The sequence below is a fragment of the Alligator mississippiensis genome, chromosome 3 (genome assembly GCF_030867095.1).
Source record: "Alligator mississippiensis isolate rAllMis1 chromosome 3, rAllMis1, whole genome shotgun sequence".
Taxonomy (NCBI): domain Eukaryota; kingdom Metazoa; phylum Chordata; order Crocodylia; family Alligatoridae; genus Alligator; species Alligator mississippiensis.
The window spans coordinates 229,396,969-229,420,246 of NC_081826.1; the positions used below are offsets into that span (position 1 = coordinate 229,396,969).

At 42.4% G+C, this 23,278-nt stretch overlaps 1 protein-coding gene across 2 annotated transcripts in view; it reads right to left on the reverse strand.

Moving 5' to 3' along the window:
• Positions 1-23,278, reverse strand: part of MAN2A1 (mannosidase alpha class 2A member 1) — a 222,225-nt gene that overhangs the window by 61,130 nt on the left and 137,817 nt on the right. For both annotated transcript variants that reach the window (XM_006270866.4, XM_019484312.2), the window contains exons 13-15: positions 9,954-10,119; positions 7,475-7,711; positions 7,243-7,365 (exon numbers count right to left, since the gene is read on the reverse strand). In XM_006270866.4, the coding sequence (XP_006270928.1) occupies positions 7,243-7,365; positions 7,475-7,711; positions 9,954-10,119 (526 nt within the window). The remainder of the gene's footprint in view (positions 1-7,242; positions 7,366-7,474; positions 7,712-9,953; positions 10,120-23,278) is intronic.

Below are 23,278 nucleotides of genomic sequence, written 5' to 3' on the forward strand. Positions count from 1 at the left end.
GTGATCATGGAGCAATGGCTTTCAAAGACAGCCTACCCTTTCCCCTACCCAGAACAGCCCTCTCCCCTGCCAGGAACAGGTGGAACCTGACAAACACAGTTCCAGCTACCCGGGGGCACGCGTCGAAGAGCGTGACAGGTGGGATCTCTTTGATGCTGCTGGTTTCCAGCAGATCCCTGACAACCAGCTTGGTTTCCGGAAGTAGTTTATCTACACTTCCCCAGTTCTCCAGGGTGATATCAGATAATCGCTACCAGAGATGATCTTCAAATATAAGTATAACAAGAACCAGGAGGTCCCTATTAATCCTAATATCCACATTAAGGTCCAATGGTAGAAGAGCTTCTTATTGGTGCAAGGACCCTGGGGGTGGGACACCAACTATAAGTGATAATTCTTTAAATACTGTAAATCTCCTGGTAGAAAGATATGTAGAAATAGCAGCTACATGCATTCTTAACCAAACTAACAGACAACCTGGAATATTTTGGAAGAAAGTAATTTAGCTAGGATAAAGACCTGGAAATCAACAGGTTGTAAATCTTTTCCATGTGGCTGAGTAGGTCTGTGGTGAATATGATCTCCCTCAGACCAAGAGTATTAAGCTCCCCAAGACCAGGTGGTCAGTGAACCTGATCCTGACCCAACAGCCTGGTTCTAGTTTCACCAATTGCTCTAGCACAGTCAGTACAGAACTATCAGTCAGCCCAATCCTGGTCCCACACTCACTGCCAGCCCAGTCCCAGTTGGTTATCAGGCTGCCATTGGGGGAAGCAAGTTGTCAGTGAGCAGGCTTACTGACAGGCTCCTCCCCTTCTTGGTTGGAGAAGGGAGGGGGAAAGGAGCAGAGCTGCAGGGCCAAGCAACCCCGTACTGTTCTTTGCCTAGAGAGCATGCCACTGAATTCCTTTGCCATGACTCTCTGGACATCTGCCTCTGTCTGATACCATTTCATTTTTGTAGCACTTCAGAGTAATGTGGCACCTGTAGCACAAGTACACATCTGTCCATAGTCTGAGAATGAGAATATCTAACCACCCTTACTATTAAGCTGTAGTGGTCCTTGGTCAAGATGGAACTACTAAGGGTATGTCTAACAGGAACAGCATAGCCACATCAGCATGGCACACTGTCCAGGTCTGAGAAAGAGTCAGTTAGTCCAAGTGGAGTGCTGAAATGACAACTTATCAGTTCCAGGCTCCAGCCAAGTATCTCTGAATAGCACTGCACTGTGCATCTCAGCACTGCACTGTGCATCTCATTGAAGCTACGACAGGTACTCTGCAGTTTTGCAGTGCACCAAATAGAGTGTGCGCTAATAAGTTTTTGGCTTTAGTGAGTCTGACCTTCTGAATCACCCTTGGAAAAAAGTGAACAGGAGAGAAAGGAAGAGACCAAAAGGGTCCAAGGCAGGACCAAGGGTCCAAAGAAGGAGAAATGCAATTGAGAGTAATCCAAAACTCCAATTTCCTGGAACAAAACTGATGATTCGTTTGGTTCAGCACTGCTGAAAAGAGACTGATGTGGAAAAACTACTCACTTCCTGTTATATGGACTATCCATTACTTATGCTGATTATAGCCATTATTACATTTCTGCACCATGAATGTGAACCAGGAAGAAGGGGTTTCCATTGTTTACTGAAAAGTTCCCTGAACAAATGGCTTTTTCGCATAACTGGCTCCTCCCTAGTTGTTTTAGCAGAAAAATGCAACCACTGTCTAACAACACTTATGAAGGCATCCAGTAAAGCAGATTTTAAGGAAGGTCTTTCATGCATAAAAAAGGGTCTAAGTTCTAATACATTTATATACATGATTTTTTCCCAACCAGGCAACAGCTGCTGTGGTTCAGTATGGCTCTGCTGAACTCTGTTCTTTAAGTTAGAGTCAATACAGATTTACTCTGCTGTTCATGTGCTCAGGCTTGTAAGAGGTTAAAAGATGCCTGTGACATTTTCCTTCATTTGTTGTCACAGTAATCAGCTGGCAAGGTACAAAAACACTTGGATGCCAATTTTTGCTATGACTGGCAGCTGGAAAAAGTAGGTATTTTGTGAATATCCTTTGTGCTGTCAAGAATCCAAAGGGAAGAACTTAATATTGATAATGGCTGCTGTCTACAACAAACCCGAAAAACCATTTGTTTGCAGAGTGAATAGCTATATGAAAAGTAGGTTAAGAGCAGTATATCAGTTCTCCTCATCTAGGAAAGAAATGATTGTCACGAAAAAGATACCACCCTAAACTTGGTCATTTTCCTGTAGTGGTCCAACTTCCCATGGTATAGAACATGGCAAAGTCCCTCCTTTTCTCTTTGCAAAAAGGAAACATCTTGAATAGAATCTTTTCCTCCCTGTTGAAACAGTACTTCATTTTCACTGTATGATCTCTCTTGTCCCAAAATACTCCTGTGAGAGGGGCCCTGATGAGAGACGGTACAAGATGGCAAGCAGATGCAATAAGAGGAGGAAATGTATTACATCTCCACTAAATCTAACATACACTAGTCTGATTTTGATGGACTAACTATGGTAGAAATGAGCTAATTTAAAGGGAAGTGATGTCACAAATAAATTCAAAGTGATGGACAGGTTGTCCTCAGGTAGGAAGTCAGCTCTGCAGTCTAGTGAAAGAAAGCAGCTGGTGAGATGATGCATCAGTGAGTGTACAAAACTATCTCTTAGACAGTGCTTGCAGGTTCTGGAAATCTGTATTAAACAGCATACATGCTATCTCTGATACACTTCTGGCATAAACTGCCGAAGTAATACAGAAACGTGAAGGTGCAGGAGTTACCCTGAATTCTTTGAAGATCTTTGGGCACATCATTTTGTACCGTCATGAATCTAAGTGCAAACTTCAAGTGGAAAATCTATGGCCAAGAAAAACAACACACAATGACAACTGTCACTACTCTAAGTTGTATTAACTATACATTAAGTGAGGCTGAAAGGAGATTCTTGGCAATCAGCTGACCCTCCACAATTTAAATACTATAATGCAGGGGTTTTCAACCTTTTCTAGTTTAAGTATCCATAGCAGCTGGACGCTGAGCTGGGCGGCTGGGGGGGCGTAGCATGTGGCCAAACACCGAAGTGGGGGCAGGCTAGTGCGCAGCCAAACACCAAGCGGGGTGTGGAGGGGTGGCACACGGCTAAACAAGGAGCATGGAGGCAAGTGGGGATGGAGTGCTGCCACCTCCCAGGAGCAGGGCCAGGGCGGGGTGGGGAAGCTCACCAGGCTGGTATGTGGCGGGGGCATCTGCCACATGTGAGCTTCCCTGGTCCGCAGAGGGGTGCCACTGCCCTTGCCCCACTCCGGCCCTGCTCCCGAGAGGTGGCGGCACGCCATCCCCGCCTGTCTGCGCATACCCCTAGCACTGGTCCAAGTACCCCCAGGGGTATGTGTACCCCTGGTTGAAAACCCCTGCTATAAACGTTTATCTGCCATAATTTATCAATTACCACTGCTTGAAACACCAATTGATGCATTCATTATCAGCAGTACCTGACGATAAGAAATCCTTATCTGCAGATGGAATGTGGAATAGAATTCCCGAAAAAAGACGTCTATGCATTTTAGAATTTTTTCCCTTGGAATGTAAATGCTGCTAACCTTGCTGAGATTCACTGGTGCTTGCAACTGCTAAAAATCCACCTATCAGATGAGAATATGATTTTTAAAATCTAATAGTCAGTACCTGGTACTTCTCTGTCAGTATAATTTGTCATTGGTGTTAAGTATATAAGTATCTGCAACAAGATACTGATAGGGTTTGCTAGTTCTTTATTTGGAATTACACCATGGGATTACCATGCACGCTAAAGTGTGCAGAATATCTAGCTATCTGAACTTTGCTTCTTGAATCTTTTCAGAAGGGATATCTAAAGTTATAGCCACGCTCTCCTAATCAAGTTTAGAACGATTCTATAATCTCTTAGACTGCAGGCTGCTTGGTCCAATACCAAAGCTTTGTCTGGCAAAAAAAGTGACAGTAGGGGAGACTAGCAACCTACATACTGAATGGACAGGGAAAGATCAGGACCCCAGTCTCATTGGCAGAAAATAGATTATCCCTGTTCTGCACTGACACAGGGATAGTGATCTGGAAGGAAAAGAAAAGGAATACCATCCTTTGCAATAATAACTCCAAAGAGACCAAAAGTTCTATGGATGTTGGGTGGCTTGTTGAGCAGGGCGAGCTCACCCATGGGTTCATGGTCACCGACAACAGGGCCAATATGGTCAAGGCCGTCTGTGATGCCAACTTTGCTGGCATCTGCTGTGCGGCACACAAGCTGCACCTCACAGTCAAGGACGCTTTGGAGGGGGACAGGGCTGTTGGAGATGGCGCTGTCACTACCACCCAGCTGATTTCAAAATTCAGGAAGGTGGCAGGCTACTTCCACAGCAGCATCAAGTGGGGCAAGATACTACGGGAGAAGCAGACACAGAAAAGCATCACGCAGCACAAAATCATGCAGGATGTGGAGACTTGGTGGAACTCCATATACCCGATGCTGGAAAGGCTGGTGGAGCAACAGAAGACCATCCATAAGATGGCCTTGCTCAGGGAGATTGGGATCAGTGATTCCCTTAACAGAGATGAGTGGAATACCATCTCCCAGATTTCGGTAGTTCTCAAGCCCTTCTGAGTCCACCGAGACCCTCAGCGCTGGTGATGCCCTCCTTAGCCAGGTGATCCCTGTACTGAGGGAACTTAAGATCCAAATAGAGAAGTTCCAGGGGATCAATGTTCCTGGCTGAGGCAAGCCACTGTCACCAGACATACAGGCACTGGTGAGGCAGCTGAAGGAGAGCATCGGAAAATGGCTGCATCCCTTGTGGTCCAGTATGGTCCACATGCTGGCAGGAATGTGTGACCCCAGGGTGAAGGAGAGCATGTGCACTGGCAGCACCAAAACCCTAGATCACTGGACACAGGTGCTGGTCAACAGAGTCAGGGAGGCAGAAGGACAGAGGTGAGGGGATGTGGAAGACAGGGATCCACTTTCCCATGCCAGCACTCCCAGCACCAGGCAGTCTCCCCCATGCCAGCTGCTGCCAATGTGGGCCAAGGGCATGGCTTCAATGTTGGGGTTCAGATGCACCAGACCCCAGCCTTGGGCGGGTAGGAACTTCACTACATCAACCTCCTAGGTACAGAAACTCATGGATTCAATATAGACATTGGAATTCTGACACTACAACCTGCCAGACATCTTATTCCTCAAGTACCTCTTCACTTTTACCTGTGCTGCTCCATCTCCCTTCCCCACCACCACCCCCTGATGCTTGCCCCTCGCCCCCTGATTCCTTCATTTCCATTTTTACTGACTGGTTTTCTTGTCTGCATTGCATGCTAGCCTCTGGCTTCTTTACTATTCCTTCCATCTAGGAACAGCAAACACACACACACACACACACACACACACACACACACACACACACACACACTCTCTGCAGGTGCTTCCTCAGCCTGACGAAGGCTTTTTTCAACCTGAAAGCTTGTTAAGATATTTCTCTAACTATTCAGTTAGCCTACTAAAAGATACCAGATTGACCCAAAGGACCTTTTCTGCCAGTGCCATGTCCTTAGACCAACACCCTTAGCACCTGTCCTTGGTCAGCTGATCGGAAAGAGGCAGGGCCCTGGGCACATCTAAGCCCCAGGGCTGGGGCTGGTGGGGAAAGTTCTCTGGCAGCTGCTAGAGAAGAAGCTCCTGCAGGAAAGGAAAGAAAGGCTCTAGTCTGTGACAGTTTGGCTGCCTGAGATGCTAGTGCTACTGTGCTGCAGTACACTGCTTACCTGTTGTTATTTAAGGTGGTGGACTGGACTGAGGCTATAGGGGAGGAGGAAGCCTCATTGGGGCACACTACTGTGTTGTGTAGAGGCCCCCATGCCAATGAGGGCACGCCTTAACACACAGACAATGTCACCATGTCACGAGTTTTGGTTGTCAGCAGCCTGAGGTGCAGTTTCCCAGAAACCCCTGAACCTATCTCCTTGAAACCTGATAGGATTCATGCCCTCAGATAGGGTCAACATCCCTGCAATTTTTATCTGAATCAGCCAAAAAATGACAAAGGTATAGATATTTCAGTGATTCCAAATTATAGTCTATGGCTGAACCTCTGAATCAGCGCCAAAACTTCCAAAGCCAATTCAGTCAAATCAATTTGGGAAAATGATCCAAATCAAATAACTGTCCTCCGAATTGGCCAAATCTGAATCGAATACTTCCCAATTCAAACAGGCCTAGTAACAACTAATCTGAATTTCCTAATTTCCTAGTGGAAAAATAGTATGACTATGCAATTCCCCCCTCCCCACAACAATTGCTAAGCTACAGTTCTACCTATTTGTAGTAGATGATTGCATTAAAATAGCTGCTTATAATTTAATGCATATGTATATCATCACTTATATTAAGGCTGTGTGAGAAGTCATGATCAGGTTGAGTCCCAGCATATTAACTGCTCTATAAATAAAACACAAGACCCTACAATCCAAAAATAATTTAGTGTATTAACTCTGTTATTGCATGTATGAATTAAAAGTAGGACTAACAAGTCAGTCAACTGACTGGTCAAATATTGTCAATTGACTGCATATTTTTTCACTGGTCAAAGATTATAGCAATTTTACACAAACTACATTTTGTTTTTGTAATTTTCTTGACAGAAACATGATTTTTTATTTTTTGACACATTTCTTAATGGAAAATCCGTGCTTTTTCTGTGCACTATTTGGACCTATTGGCAAATGTTTACAAATTTTTATTGAAATTTGACCAGTCAATTGACCAGACTTTATTTGACTGGTCAAATACCCAACCCTAAGGTAGAGAGTTTCCAATCTCAGATTCAAGAGAAAAAAGGAAAATTGAAATGAATGTGTCTTTAGTAAATTTTTATCACAAGACATAAAATGAGGTCTTGACCAACTGAGGTCACTGAAGGTCCTACAGCACTTCTTGCAAAAGTAGCTAGTGTCCAGTTTATATTCTTGGAAGGTAATTACATTCTGCCTATCCCTGCAGTTTCAAGTGGATGATTTATTTTTATCCAAATCTGATCCTAAACTGTGGCAATTTTGCTGTTCACTACTAAAGTAAATGAAACTCTTCTTCCAAGAAATGTGTATTACATAAGCTGATCAAATAATTCTTCTACATAAGCTTGCAAAGTGTTTTGAGATCTTTGAGGAAAAAACTCTGTATATAAATATTGCTATTACCTTGGCCTCTCCATCTGGTAAGAAGAGGTAAGCTCCACTCTTATCTCTGTTACTTGTGGTTCCATACCAAGCAAACTCAACCTTTATTTGATGATTTTTGCCATCTTCTTTTGTAGTTATTTTCTATGGAAAAGAATCACAATTTGAGATATTGACATGTTCAGTTTTTTACGCATCAGGATCACAAATCCCACCGAGAATACAAAACATTTCAAATTGTGAACCAGTGTACCTCCAAAAGTCCAGAGATCCCAGAGAACCACAGTTTCATATAGGAGTTCTCTAAAATTATGTCATCCACACCATTTTGCATCTCATTTATCTTGAAAATGCTATCTGGGATCACCTTTATATTGTTGCTTCCACTAATATACATGTTATAATCAGCAAAGACTGTTTCTGAACTTGGAACCTCCAAAAGTTGGTAAACTCCCAACCCCAGAGGTGACAGATGTGCCACAAAAGAAATCTGTTGGAGAAAGAAGGAAGTACAAGATATAAAAAGCAAATATTATCAAAAGTGAAAGTTTAAACATATTGCACAAAACTCAAGCACAATTTAATCCTGCTTACTTCAGTGGTTATACCTATGGCCCTGAGAAAAATCACAATTTCACAGACTGCACGGAAACCACGAAATTTACCCCGCACTGCAATTTTTAAGGGTTGCGAACATAGGCAGTGAAAGGCTAGGACTAATGGGGCTTAGCTCCCTCAAACATGGGGCAGCCCAGGCGCAGGCTCCAAGTGACTGCTGTGGGGGGGAGCACACATACACAGACAGAGCCTGCTTGGGATTGCAGCCAGATGGCATGCGGAGCACTGCCCACCAGAGCAGGTAAGTCGGGGAAGAGGAAGGGGCGTGGGGGACAGATTGAGGCCCCCACATTGAGGAAGGGACTGGAGCAGAGGCATAGGCAGGGGCTAGAGTCAATGGGGCCCCAGGGCAGGTTCTGAGATGCTCAGAGCATGGGTAGCTCATCCAGGGGCGCAGGGGGGGCTCTTGCTGCTGCACATACCTCGGAAGAGGCCCCGGAGGCATGTGCCCCCCAGATTTGTGCGTGGGGTGGAGGTGGACTGCCACTCCAAGCAACTCATGTCCTGCCCTGGGGCCCCATTCACCCTAGCCCCTGCCTCTGCTCCACTCCCTCTCTCACTGTGGGGGCCTCAATTGCCCCCCCCCATGTCCCTTCCGTTTCCCTGACTTACCTACTGTGGTTGGCAGTGCTCTGCGCACCATCTGGCTGCAATCCCAGCCTCTGGTTGGTTCTGTGTCTGTGTGTGCACCCTCCCCCGCACTGTGCCCAGAGCTCACAGCCGGGCTTGCCTTGCAGCCCTCTGTACTCCCCCACATTTGGGGGAGGCTAAGCCCCATTAGCCCCAGCCTGCCATTGCCTATGGCTGTGTACTTGCCTACCGCATGTGTGCTGATAAAGTGTCATTTTTCATGAACTATTCATGGAACTATTGGGACCCATTTGCCAAGATCAATGGTAGTTCTGTGAATATTCTGTGAAAAAATGATACTTTACCCATGTGTGTGTCACAAATTTTCAACAAGATATCTGTGATTTTCTCAGGACCCTAGTTATACCAGGGCTGAATTTAATCCACCTTGTAAAAACAAAAATAAATTACTAATACAGTGTGTTACTAATAGGAAAACCTCATATTGCTAAATAAAAAAATATCAATTATTGCTAAATAAAGAAATACCAATTATTTATCACAAATAAAAATAAATACTGTTACTGTTAAGTTGATTAACAGCAGGATCACCACTTACTAATATAGCTACATTTTTGGTGTGTTGCTCTTAAAGAGCATGCTTGTAGCCTGAACTATTAGGCTGCATCTCAAACCCACTTAAAAATCTGAAAAAGAATATAAAAGAATGGTGCCCTACAACTGCTCTTTATTTTCTGCTTGCTTAGAAGCGATATAAAAGTAAGATAATGCAGTAGATAAATCTCCAGGAGAAATTTGCTCAAAATTCCAGTTACACGTGTCTTTTCTTCTTCCAGAAAGCTTCAGATATCTGCACTGGAAATTAATTGACAGTAAATATTTCCTTGAAGGAGGGTTGGAAAATAAACATTGTAGGAATGTGATCCTAAAAAAAAAGAATTCTACCCAGCTTCCAAATCAAAAGTATTACTAAGTAAACATATTAGATAGGGACCTATGAAATATTTTACAATTTTCACTCCCAATTTTATGGCCATACGTATACAGTATCTGAAATCCAGTTTTCTTTCTAGTATTTTTTTTCATGAACTATATAGCTTTTAATATGAAGCTGCAGTACATAGCAAATGAAAAAAAAGCAGAAAACAGAATTGATGGTTTACTTTCACATAGTAGGACACGATAATTACCTTAAGTATCTGTTAGAACCAAAACAAGTAGCTGGCTCCTGAACAAGAATCTAACTTGAATACAGCATAATAGAAATGACAACTTGTCTCCAAATCAATATGATGGAAAACCAAGACACAACTGCTCAAACCTTTGAACCTGTAGGGCCCACTTAACACAGAAATCACTGTAGATACTCAATTATCACCATGCTTTTATGGCCAAAGATATACAATATGTGAAGTCCAGGCTTCTTTCAGTATCCTTTGTCATGAACTATGTAGTTTCTAACATGAAGCTATACAGAAAACAGAAAATCCAAAAAAAAATGCTTTTTATTAAAAGTAACATACCTGATATGATTCATGTGATACTGTAGTAGTTCCACCCCAAACAGCACAAACCTGGACCATAACAAGTTTTCCAGCTGGGGATAATACTTTAACTTTGGGTGAATTCACATTCACTGAAACTACTGAGAACCGCTCTTGTTCTGTTGGATTATAAATCAAAAGGTACCTGCAAAAATATTTTTTTCCAAATTATCTTTGTGAAAACAATTGTTTATTTTCAAGTTACTGCATTGTTTCTCACTAATTATATAAGCAGAAACCAGTATTTAAACAAAAATCTGGTCACAATAAAAATATTTGGGATGTAAGCAGGAAACAATGAAAAACTAACAACAATTCTTCAAAAGATTTTTAAATGTTACTACTTCTCATAATCTTCAGACAGAAAAAGGTATCTTCTGGTACTTACAAAAGTCCATTACAATTAACAAACTGATTTTTAAAGCATTTTCATAAACAATTATAATTACAGCCTAACGGGACAATCTTTGAGGTATTTTTTTTTTAAATACTGAATTATTGTACAGTGCCTAAAAGTAAACAATTATGTTTACTGTACAATTATGTATTAATTTTACTCATCGTATTAGTGAGATTGGTGCAGCAAAAGAATAAAAAAGACAAACTTCTGATGTTTTCCAACATGTTAGAAAGAAATATCTTAGACCTCTGTTTTTAAGAGCCCACTGCTGAACCTGAACGTTCTGAGAAATCAAACTAGTGATTTGAAAATAGCCAATTGAAGTATACTTTTACTTAGAGTTGATGTATATTTTTTCAAGTGTGTAGTTTATCTCTGCTATAAAAGCAAACCTCTTATTTCCAAAGCCTGAAACCTTATAGGCATTCCCTACAAGGTAATGGCAGCATATAATGGGAAAATATGTTTACCTGACAGCACTGATATGAGTCTAACATAGCTAATAAGCGCCTTTGTGCATGCTCTCCAGTTGCAGCAAAGGTTGCATTTGTAAACCAATCAAATTACAGGTTTTTAACTTTTAAGGTAGTAGTTTCCACAGTCTATTGAGCGCAGGCACTGCAATTAAGCCCCAGCCCTATATGTGGTCTGTACAAATGACAGCAAAGGCTCCTTCAATACAGAGATGGAGATGAGTCAAGTATTGACCAAAGGGAAAGACTGAAGTCAAACCTCTAAAATGAATTACCTCTCTTATCTTTCATCAAAGTAAAACATTTTTGTCTTCATCTTTCACATATAGCTAGTAAAACAAAACACCCCCCTCCCTCCCATGAATACAGCTTAAACTTCCAGTACTTTTTTATTATGTCACTGAGTCAAAGTTATATGCTAACTGTATGCTTTTGCACAGCTAGCCAAGACCAAATACAGCTTCATGCCATGCAACATAGAAGCTACCACATTGGAGTTGACAACGAGGGAAAAGTTGATCTAGGTGCCAAAGGCCTTCTCTAAACATGCAGGTAAAGGTGCAATGGGATCCGATGTGCAATTTACACAATCATGCCTCCTGCCACGCCACACATGCACAGCCAAAAGCGTGATTGTGGGATCATGCATTAGATCCCATCATGCCTTATTGTCAGTGCAGGGGGAGCCCAATCCCAGTCTCAACTTGCACTGGCAAGAAGCAAGCTCCTGCAGCTAGGATCACCACACACCACTAGGGCTGGAGGAAGCCCACTGTGACAATCTCCGCACCCCAGGGCTGCATGAAAACACCACGGCTGGGGGGATCAGTGCAGGGGCAATCCCCTCCCCTCCCCACAATCCCACTCCAGGGGTGATCCCCCAGGTCAGGAGGGTAGAGGAAACTCCTGGGGCTAGAGGATCACCATGATCCTCCCACTCCAAGAGTTTCCCTGCTCCTCTGGGGCAAGGGGACTGCCCCTGCAGCAATCCTCCAGCCCCAGGAGCCCTAGGGATCATGGAGGCTGCAATCCCCAGGGTCCAGGGGGTTTCACATACCCACGATCCCTAGGGATCACAACAGCCATGATCTCCAGTGTCCAGGGGTTTCACTGACCCCTGAGCCCTAGGAATCATGGCTACTGAGATCCCTAGGGCTCACGGGGTTTATGCTGGGCATGGTGCACCCCTGTAGTCTCTCTCTGGAAGATCCTTCTACACGTGGAAATTAAAACTTGATAGCAAAGTTAGTATACATTTTCAAGTTCTAACTTTATATTTGGCTGGAGCTTTTTATTGCATAACAGCTACACTTTGCAAATGTAGCTAGTCTCCAGGGGTGCCTACATGAGCCAGGAGATTGCTCTGACATGGGTGTCTGGTGCCACTTCAGTCAGAGAGGGCATGTGCGCTTCTTGAGTCAGGGGGGCACTTCCAGAGTGGTGTGGCCGCTTTTGTTGGCGGCTCCCCAGCCAGCACTCGCGGGGTGGGGGCACTGCTGCTCCTGCCTGCCCACTAAACAGAGAGTGCGGCCTGGCAGGGAGTGCACCAGCACTCTCAGGGGGTGCCCATGCACCCCCGTGCACCCACTACGCGTCGCCCCAGTGCTCTGACACGCTGTAATTACAGCAAATTGGAGCAGACTTGATTAATCGAGTCTGCTGGACTGTGGTAATTACTGCACTCCACTCAGCTGCCACATCTTACAGATGAGTGTCCCTGCGCATAAAAATGGTAGCAGGGGAACTTTACCTAAAGTTTGTTTAATGAGCTTTAAATAAAGCATTCCTGCAGCCATTTTGAAATGCAGGGACACTGATGCATGAGATGCTCCAGGCACTTTAATTAGAGTGGTTCTCAGAGCTGCTCTAATTAAAGGGCTCCCCCTCTCCTCCACCCCACAGCATGTGTATAAACACTCCAGGTATTTTCACAATTAACCAGTTAATTGTGCAATACCTATAACATGTAGATGGGGCCAAAGTTGCCAATGCCCGATTGGAAAAGCCACTAAACAAAGTGTTTCAGAATTATGGGAATCTTGCTTTCTTTAGACATCTGTGCCCAATACAGTAAAGTTTAAAGCAGGCCTCCCTCATCCACCTCCGACTCCTCCTCTTGGTTTGGTGACCCGTAGCAGTTGTCCACCATGACAAGCTAAATTATGAAAAATAACACTCAGAAAATACTGCACTTCAGCAATACTACAACTGCACAAACCAACCTCCTTCAGGTCAGAGGACAACTCATGGACCTATCCCAACCTACATGGAGGCCGTCTGACTTCATGTAGCATTGCCATAATCTAGCTATCAAACAAAGATTTTAAATAACTACCAATCCAGAGCACTTCTTTGTGGCATTGCCACAGGTAAGCTCTTAGAAATCATTCTCCTGAAAACTGCTAAAATGTCTCTCTCATTTCTATTTGCTTGTAAGACCCTGAAGGAAACAAAAATTAGTGAGAACATTTCACCGCAAAAACAGTGAGGGTCGCTTAATCCAACATTAATGAAACTACTTTTGTAAGCTCCCCTTATAGGGCAAGACAGTGCTGTTTAGTTTATCATCATTAAATTTAAAACAAGAAAGATGATTAAAAGTAGAAGTTTTCTCTTATTGTGTATATATACAATATCTAATGTATGGGAACCCAGATCATGGTTGGTGCCTTTAAGTGTTACTGCAAATAAATGACCAATTCGAGAGTCTTCACTGTAAAAACACTATAGATCCCTTGGAACCAAACCATGGAATGTCATAAATTTTGCATCAACATTATTTATGCAAACCTATAGCAATAGAGATGTTAACGTGATTACTGAAAATAATTTCAAAGTTATTTTAAGATAAATTAAAAAAAAAAATAAAATGTTAAAAATGCATATTACAAAAGATTACTTATCTCTAAATCTACTCCTTAGAAAATACCTGTATGCAGGATTCTCATTACTGAGCCTTGAGCTCCCAGCAGGAAGGCAAAATTAACTAACTTTAAATATACAAGTCAGCAAGGCATCACTCAAAGCCTTTCTGGCTCCCTGGTCAGTGCATGTTAATTATCTTTCAGTTCCACCTTCTAACACACAACCAATTAAAATATATATATCTTATACAAACAAAAGACCTGAACATTAAAATATCTGTCAGAATGGAAGCTATAAAAATCAATGTGTACAAAAATCATATTAATTAAAAATGTTTTTATAGTGGGGTTAATGAATGACAATCCTGCATGGTATCTTCAAAGAAGCAGAACAAGCGCAATTTTTTTTTTTAAATATATGATTTCTTACTCTTTAAAACTATATTAAGAAACATTGCAATTTAAAAAGAAATTAATTGAAACACTGCAACAGCCAGTCATAAAAAGAGAGTTCAATACCCAATAGGTAATATCAAAATCCTCCTTTTATCTATAAAACATATTTTAAACCTAATTCAAATGGCATATCTAGGATATGTCCTCATGAAAACAAACATGACTATATTTTACACAACTTAAAGTAAAAGTAATCTGAAAACAAATCAATTCTAAAAGCCAGGCTTTATGGAACAGAGAAGTAAAACGGTCTTACACAACAAATACAAGAAATATCTTGTAAAAGTATAAAATAAAAGCCATCATATAACCAGGATTGAAACATTCTTGAAACTGGCAGTGGAAGCCACTCTACCTCTGACAAAAGAACCAAGCATATTGTTTGACTTGTGCTTAGTCAAGTTTATAACAAATTCATCTAGATAATCTTCTACTGATCGTGTTAATAAGAATAGATATCAGCACATATAACAAATGAACGTGCCTTGAGGTCTTTTCTGCACTCAAGGGAAAACCACTAGGATTATGCTATGTCAGACTTATGAAGAACCATCTCACCTGTAGGAGTGAGAAGGTCATTGACAACACCACCAGGAAAATAGCTTTGCTATTAAATTAAATTAAAGCATAGGAATCTAATTAGCCTAAAAAGGTGGTTTTATCAGCTCTATGAAGACTACTTTAATATCTCATAACACTAGAGGCATTTTAATGGAAGGATGCAAAACCACATATAAACCTGGTCATAAAAGGCTGAAGGGAGACTTTCTACTTTTAGAAAATTCATATATGGCCACAGTAGCTACCAAACATACTTGGATAACATCAATCTGAGTTACAGTCTTAGGTAGGTGATGAAGCAGATCACGAAGTTTTTTGGTAAAGTACTAACCTTGGCTTGCTGCCACCATGCTCTAAGCTGTTTCTGTTTAAATTCGCAAACTCTCCTGATAAATGGTTTCTGAGAGACCAAGAGGAAATTAGCTGCTTATTTAAGAGCTTCCATCTACCCAAGCAGAAACCAGGATGTCAGGGAAAGAGTTCTTATGGAATGACCTTGGTCATCTTGATTGGGAGAAATCACCCAGTGCTTGACTCTCAGGAGGGGGGTCACAGCAAGACTATTTGCAATAGGAAAGAGAACAATACCTGGGACATTTAGATTAGATATTAGGGGGGAAAAAACTTTCTTACTAGGAGGGTAGTAAAGCACTGGAACATGCTAACCAGAGAGGTTGTGGAATCTCCATCCCTCGAGGTTTTTAAGATCCAGCCTTGGCTGGGATCTAGTTAGGGATGGTCATGTTCTGAAGAGGGGGATTGGACTAGATGACCTCCTGAGGTCCCTTCTAACCCTAATTTTCTATGATTCTATGATCAACTTTGAGTTTTGTTACCATAGTTAGCCCAGATTGGCATCGAAAAGCTGTCTCTTCCTCAGCAGTTCTTAAAAAAGTAATAAAATTAAAATAATGAAGGCCTTCAACCTTTGTGCCCTCCAAGGTTGACTGTATCTATGTTTGCTACATTTTAGAAGTGGAGTCTGATAGGCAAGTGCTAATAGCAGAGTATCTTGGTAAAACCACTCAGCTACCCAGGCATAGGGGTAAGTAAGTAATTGATATGAGATATCAAAGTCCTTCAATGCTCAGTTCTTCTGAGATCTCAGGACACAGATGTTATTACACACACAGATGTGTACAGTACTAAGAATTCTAAATCTTAAGAAGTCAACTTCATGCTAGTTTTCTTTTAAAAGTAGTAGTGAACTGAATTCAGGGAAAAAAAAGTCCTCAATTGCCTGAAATTTTTTCTCCTAACGACTTATGCTCTCTGATGTAGTGAAGTATTTAATGAGTTTTGTTCCACCAGTGGCAGACTTTTAGGACTCTTTCTCTCTAAAGAAGAATCTTGATATCTTGGTCTACAGCAACCTAGGAAAATGAGAAAGTTCCTATATTGTCATATTTCTCCAACTTCTGCACATAACAAAATCCAAATTAAAAGTAAATAAGAAAACCATTTGTTTCCCAACTATTTAGAAAGCTTTTTCTTCTCAGAACCTCATATTTTACAAAACGTGCAAGATTCCTTCCTTTTCTAAAGGAGTATAAAACTCTCTTCTCATGAAGCTGTAGCCTAACAACTTGTCTAAACAACAGGTTAGATAAAGCTTTGGAGAGTAAATTGGGATTGCCATGCTCTCTGAAACAAGAATTAAAGCACCTGGAATCAGTTGAGGGTTGAGCTGAAAACAACATTTTAACTACATTTTTTCTACACTTTCCTTCATCTATGAAGGAATTGTGTGTTTCTACTATGTAACACAAACTGGAACGAATTTAGGGCAGGCATGTCAAACACACAGCCCTTGGGCTGTATCTGGCCCATGGAGCCCTGCCATCTGGCCCCTAAGTCTGATCAGACCCACACAAGGCAGAGTGCAAGCCTGTGATGCAGGACTGGATTGGGGCCACAGACCTCTTTCCTTTTCCCCAGCATACCTGATCCAGCAGCTACTCTGGCTCAAATTCCAGAGCAGCTGGAATGGGCACCACGTGTATCACAGTCCAGAGCTGCTGGGTTGGGTGGCATATACAATGAAGTCCAGCTGGGACAGCCACTACATGCAGCAGTCACGCTGGTCAGACTGCACCACACGCTATGCCCATTCCAGCCACTCCAGGATCTGTCTCTCAAGTAGCGCGGGTCCCAGACCAGATGGAGCAGCCACCAGATCAGATATGCTGGGGGAGCAGGGTCTGTGGGCACAATCTAGCCCAAGAACTGGTCTCCTAGCACTTCTCTGTACCACAGGGACCAGATGAGTTTGACACCCTTGATCTCCACACCAGGGCACAGTAGGGAACTGGGATCAGTGTGCCAGGATACCACAGTGCTTTATGTGCAACCCTGCAATGTGGCTCCTCTATGGCCAACTCCCAAGTTTATCGCCTTGGTGTCACAAACCATTTCCCAGATGTGACCTTACCTTTTTAAATGGGTGTAAAGACATGCCAAAGCTACCATTTTCTGCAACATCAGCCCAGACACTTGGCTTCTCAAGTTCAGTGCAAATACTCAACTACCTGCCCATCCATGATACAAAAAAAACTTATACCACACACAATATCTATACCTGTAAAACACTCCACCAACTGAAAACAAGTGGAGACCTGGACCTCCCCTCCACCTGGAGTAAACAGATCATGGCAGAGATGGCAGCTCACAGGCACAACTGATACTAGCAGGGGTGACTGGTGCCACCTTAGTCGGGGGGGGAGAAGCACAGCCGATTGCGAGACAGCCGATTGCTGCGGCCACTTCCAGGAGTGACTGCAACCGCTTCTGGGAGCACCACAGAACTCCAGTCCCCGGCCGACGCTTGTTTGGGGGGAGGGAGGGGAAGGGGGGGAGCACATCAGCACTCCCGCCTGCCCCCCCTACCCACTGCCTAAGCAGTGGGCACTGACGGTCAAGAGGTGCACAGGCACTCAGGGGGTGCATGTGCACCCCTGTACACCCCTTGCACGTCGCCACTGGATACTAGCATCTTTTCCCATCTGAGGTGATGATCCTAACAGCATAGTACAAGAGCATGTGACATCAACCAGGTCTTTCAGGTCCATGAAGACACATGCTTCTACTACCAAGGAACACTTGCACTCTAAGTGAGGATGCCATTAGCAAGTAGACCCAGAGGCTGCATTCAGACAAGTGCGGACATTTGGTTTCCTGGGGACAACTAGCAGAGGGACACCTTCTGTCACTGCTAGTCATCCCCAGAGAATGTCTGTGTCACACACCCTCTGGTGCATGGCAGGTTACCCCAGATGGGGTAGGAGAGGCTCGGGCCAGTAACTGTGCTAGCTCCAGCAGCCTTACCTGGAGTCCTGGGGGCCAGGGAAGCTGCAGCCGAGTTGCTCCTGCAGCTTGGAGCCTGGCTGGCAGCCACAGTGTGGCTCTGGCTGGCCAGGCTCCTGCTTTTTCTGTGCAGATTTTTTTGACCCCTGGATTGCAAGGACTCCAAGAAATATATAATTTCTTCAAGGAAGCAAGCCTAGGGGAGGGGCAACCTTTGAACCCAAGTAATATTTAAATTTGTATTTAATATACAATATAATATAAATATGCATCACCCAGATGGTCTTATAACTACAGAAATCCCTTATGAAAGTGAATACTTGCTTGGGAAGTAATACACCTTCTCCCTAACTCCTATGCTGATCATCAATTGCAATGGCTTAAATCTTTTCAGAAATTCAAACCATAACATGAACAGCTGAACAGGAAGAACAACACTTGCAATGAACTGCAGACCTTTCCCCCTCTATCACTTTCCCAAACTGCTGGAGGCTCATGTGAAAAAAAGGGAAGACAGAAAAGGATTGGGGAGATTCACACTTTTAGAGCATAGTCTATCCGTTCAGCCCCTTTTAAGTTACAGTTTTAAATATGCTAGGGAAGATTTGTAGCCTATACCTCAACCATGACATCATGCCAGCAGGAAGAGGAGGAGGGGGAACTTTGTTGAATTTCATCCTGTTAATTTCAGAATACTTCTCCAATTTATCAAGATCAATTTCACTTCTGATCCTACTTTCCAAAGTGCCTGCAACTTCTCCCAGCATGGTGTCATCTGCAAATTTGATCAGCATGTTCTCTGTTACATTATCCAAGTCATTAATGCAAATACTGAATAGTAGAGAACCAAGGACAGATCATAACTGTCTGACTGAAAAAGAAACCACTGCTTCTTTCTGTTTTTGGCCCTTGGTCTACTGCTTGAAGGGAAGGACTGTGCTTCTTCTATCTTCTCACCTGGGCACTGAAGGTTAGGAGACCTGAAACACAATATCTAGTATGGGTTATCTGCCATATTTACTCAAATCTAAGACAAGCCCAAATTTAAGATGAGACCCCCAATAATTAAATTTATGTATGGAAAATGTATAAACTTGTTATAATTTTCCAGATATTAAATCTAATTATGGTAGGGTTGTTTTAAATTCATCCCTCCCCCTCCACTGCTACAGTAAAGAAACAGTGGCACGGGGGAGTCAGGTGATGGTGGGGAGAGGAAGTGTCAGGCAGCCCCTTTGCCCTCTGCCCCCCCTACTTCTTCCCTCTGCAGCCTTCCTGACCCTGCCATCTGCACCCTCCCCACCCCCAGCTCCCCACAGTCTCTGCTCCTTTCCCCCCCCAGTTGCCCACCATCTCTGCCCTTACTCCCCTACCCTGCTCACTGAGACGCTACTCGAGCTTTGTTCCCTGCTGGGTCACGGAGTGCAACACATGGAAACAGCCCTTGCCAGGCTATGCAGCAGTGGCAGCACTGCTTATTGGCTGAGCAGAGGATGGAGTTTCCCTGTACTTCATGCCTGGGAGGAAATCCAACCAAGCTGGCGTCAAGCTGTGCCTGATAGCAAGAGAGGAAAGGGGCAAAAGTAGGGGAGGAGGGGGAAGAAGCTGCAGAGGACAAGCTGGGGGGGGGGGAGGGGGGCAAGAAGCTGCAGGCTGCTGTGACTGACTCTGGCCCCAATCCAGGCTCAGGGCCAAAGTCAGAGCTACAGCAGCTCCCTGCCTCCTCCCCCCACCCCCCCCACAACTTCATATGTGAATTCAAGACAAGGGGCTTCCTCCTCCATGCTGAAAATTTCATCTTAGATTTGAGTAAATACCTACTGGCAACAACACTGACAATACTTTATTATTCTGGGGTTACAGTAAAAAAAAGTGAAAGTCTCTTACCCACCCAGGTTATTAAAGTTGACACTAAATTACTTGATTTTGCTTTGTCAGTCCAACAGCAAACATTAACTTAATATTAACCCACTTTGTCTTATTTTTTGTTGATGTTTCTAACACTTTTTGGGTGACAAGTTTAAACTGATTTCTTCTCCAATGGGGCATTGTACAGATTAAGGCTCAGATTTTACTTCTGCCTACCTGACATCTAAGACTCAGCAGCTGTTTGTACTTGATTTGAAATAATGTATTATTATTCATTATTATTTATCCAGAAATATGTACTAGATTTGAAATAATCCTAATGCCATTCAAGGCGTCTCTCCCAGTGGAAGAAACATGTGCATTCCACCCTGCACATAGCTCTCCTACTCTGGCAATTGGTCTGAGAAAGTTGCCTACAGGGAGCAAAAAAGAAATGCACAGCCCTGGTTGGAAGGAGTTCACATTACATACCTCCATCATTTTAGGATCTTATGTTTCTGTAGGGCCAGGGGTAGAGACAGACAGACTCACTTTTAGCCCAATAGTCTAGTGGTTGTAACACTTTCCTAGGATGTGAGAGACCTTCTGTCAGGGGCCTGTGCCATTCAGGCCCCTGACAGGTGTTCACTTTAAGATGTGATAGGCTCTAATCCTCAGTACCAACAACTACACCTCTTGCCATGCCAGGCACGGTGCACCATTTTGGGATCAGGAATTAGACCCTAATCATTCCTCTCTTGCTGGTGATAGTGGGAGCCCAAGTTCATAAAGCCAAGGTGAAACCAATCAGCTGATTTGCAGTTGGGGCTGGGAACCAAAACAGTCCCTGGCTCAAGCTGACACAGAGCTTGGCACACAGAAAGTCTGGCACTGGGTTGCCACAGCCTCACGCCAGGCTTTCTGTATACCAGGAGCTGTATAAACCCCGTGTGCCACACAGATAAAGGATACAGGATTTATACAGCATCCCGCACATGGGGGGCCCAGCACCAGGCTGCTGTAGCTGGGCAGCACACAGGGCCACATGCTCAGTTTAAGGTTAGATACACAAGCCACAAAGCTATTCCACATATTATATGCGGAATAATTTTGTGGCTTATTTACTGTATTATGTCTTCAACTGACTTGTACATGTGTCTGGGTTACTATTTAAAGCACAGTTCACTTGTTAATTGTGTCTTAAAGGTAAAGTATGCTGAACACCTCAGGCATTTCAGAAGAGAAACAGGATTTAGGCTTATATTGAGTTTAGGTCAGTGATCCGCTAACAATTTCAAATTAAATCTAAAGTTTGCTTTAAACTAGATCAAACATGCAGCTATATAATGACACTCTGTTGTAACAGTTATAATTTCAAGTTCTCTAAAATGTTTACCCGGTTTGAGATACCAAAACAGAAGATACAGATAACACATGGAAAAAATGTAACATCAAAATGATGGTAATATCTCAACTCCAACTAATCTTCCCACAGGTATCAAATGTCAAGATCTGAAATTGCTATCCATATAACAGATAAAAGGAACCTGTACCTTTGATGACATACTCATACTAAAAATAGTTTTTGTGCACTTGTAAGAGATTGTTAGCCTTTAACATACCTAGCATAAACAGATTTTTTGGAAATAATTTTTCATTCCCAAATACAAGTACATCTTCCAGGGTAAAAAACAACAGAAATTTAAATTTGACAGTGTGAAAACACTTGCAGAAGAATGAATATATAGATCTAACATTTAATTTCAAGTCAAAGAAAGTACAAAACAGCACCTTGCTTTAATAAGGTGGATCAATAAAGACAGCACCAGAATCTATGGTCCACAGATCAAATTCAAACCAAGTTACTAGCACAAGAAAAAAATATATATTGTCCACAAATACCAATTAGGATCATAGGAAATCACCACTTCATAGGGACAAAAAAAAAACAATGAAATTGATAGGAAAGTAATTTTACTAAAGTTTAAGGGATTAAATGATTAATTTGGAAATCAATCCAAATATTAAGAAATAAAATTTTTACCATCTCTAAAAGCAGTAATAACTGACAGAATCTGATTAATATGAAATGTAAGATGTTTAAGAGCAAATAATTTTTGTGGGAAACAAAGCAAACCCATATTTTGGCTGGCATTTTAGCTTTTTTTTTTTTTTTTTTTTTAACCATTCATGCAATGTCTGTCCTAACAAAGCACTTGATCAAGCCCCTTGGATCTCTTCATAGGAGCAAATAACCCCGACCACATGCATATTACATTTCTCTCTAAGATTCCACAAAGGCTTGTCTGGCTATGTAGGAAAAGAAGATGGAATGTAGGCAGGATATAGGTACATAATTCATGCCTCTAGCCTCAAGGAGAATCTCTGATGGTAGCAATATATCCTCATGTGTTTTGTATCAGTGGAAATCATATGTAGAGGTAGACAAATGGAGCTGCCAGATGACAGAGCCAGTGAAGAGAAAGGAAAAAAGGAAAACACTAACCTCCTGCTGATCTCATAGATCTCTGCACAGATCTCTGGGGATCAGTCAGTATTCAACATGGGTCCAATGGCCCCTTTTGTGAAACAACAAGTACGAGAATACCCGAGAGGCAACATTTTGAGACTTCCTCATCGAAAAGCCACTTCCCAAGATTTTTCCATTCCCATGAGACAATTACCGCCCAAGAAGAATAGATATTTTCTAAGATTCAACTGTACACTCTCTCATTTCAGAAATTTACCCAAGTCATTTGTTAAAAGGAGAGAGAGAGAGAGATGTAGCTCAGATAAGGCATTTTTTTTTTCCATCGGATAAGGTTCTTATTTGCCTTCTTCAAAAGAAGCTAGCCATTCATCCTTTATGACATAACATGGAAACAGAAATAAGATTTGGGTCACATGAAGTAGCCTTATTATAACAATAACTAGCAAGTCCTTCTATCCAAATAAGTTGACATCATATAAGATCTAGAAAATGCTTTAGAAATAGCCATTATTAGTCTGTTGAGGCCTACCTTCACATAAGGCAATTGCTTCAGGCAATTTTGAGACACAAAACACCTTCAAGAAAACAACACTCACAGTAAACACAGACACAGTGGCACAATAAATAAAAACTATAGGTTTTGAGAAAAAAAAAACACAAGAGGCCAACATCAACCTAAGACAACACTTTCTCTAAATGTTATGTACCTACTATACAATCCAGATACGAGTACTTCCTATGACTTGGATGCATTTCTAGTGGCACATATATCCTATGCACCAAAACTACTCTCCAATTAAGGATAAAAGGATTAAGTCCAAAGGCACTATTTTAAATTATTCTTTTACCACAAAGTTGTGAAGTGTTCTGAAGTCCAAGATGGGCTTGAAGCCCCCTGACTTTTTCAG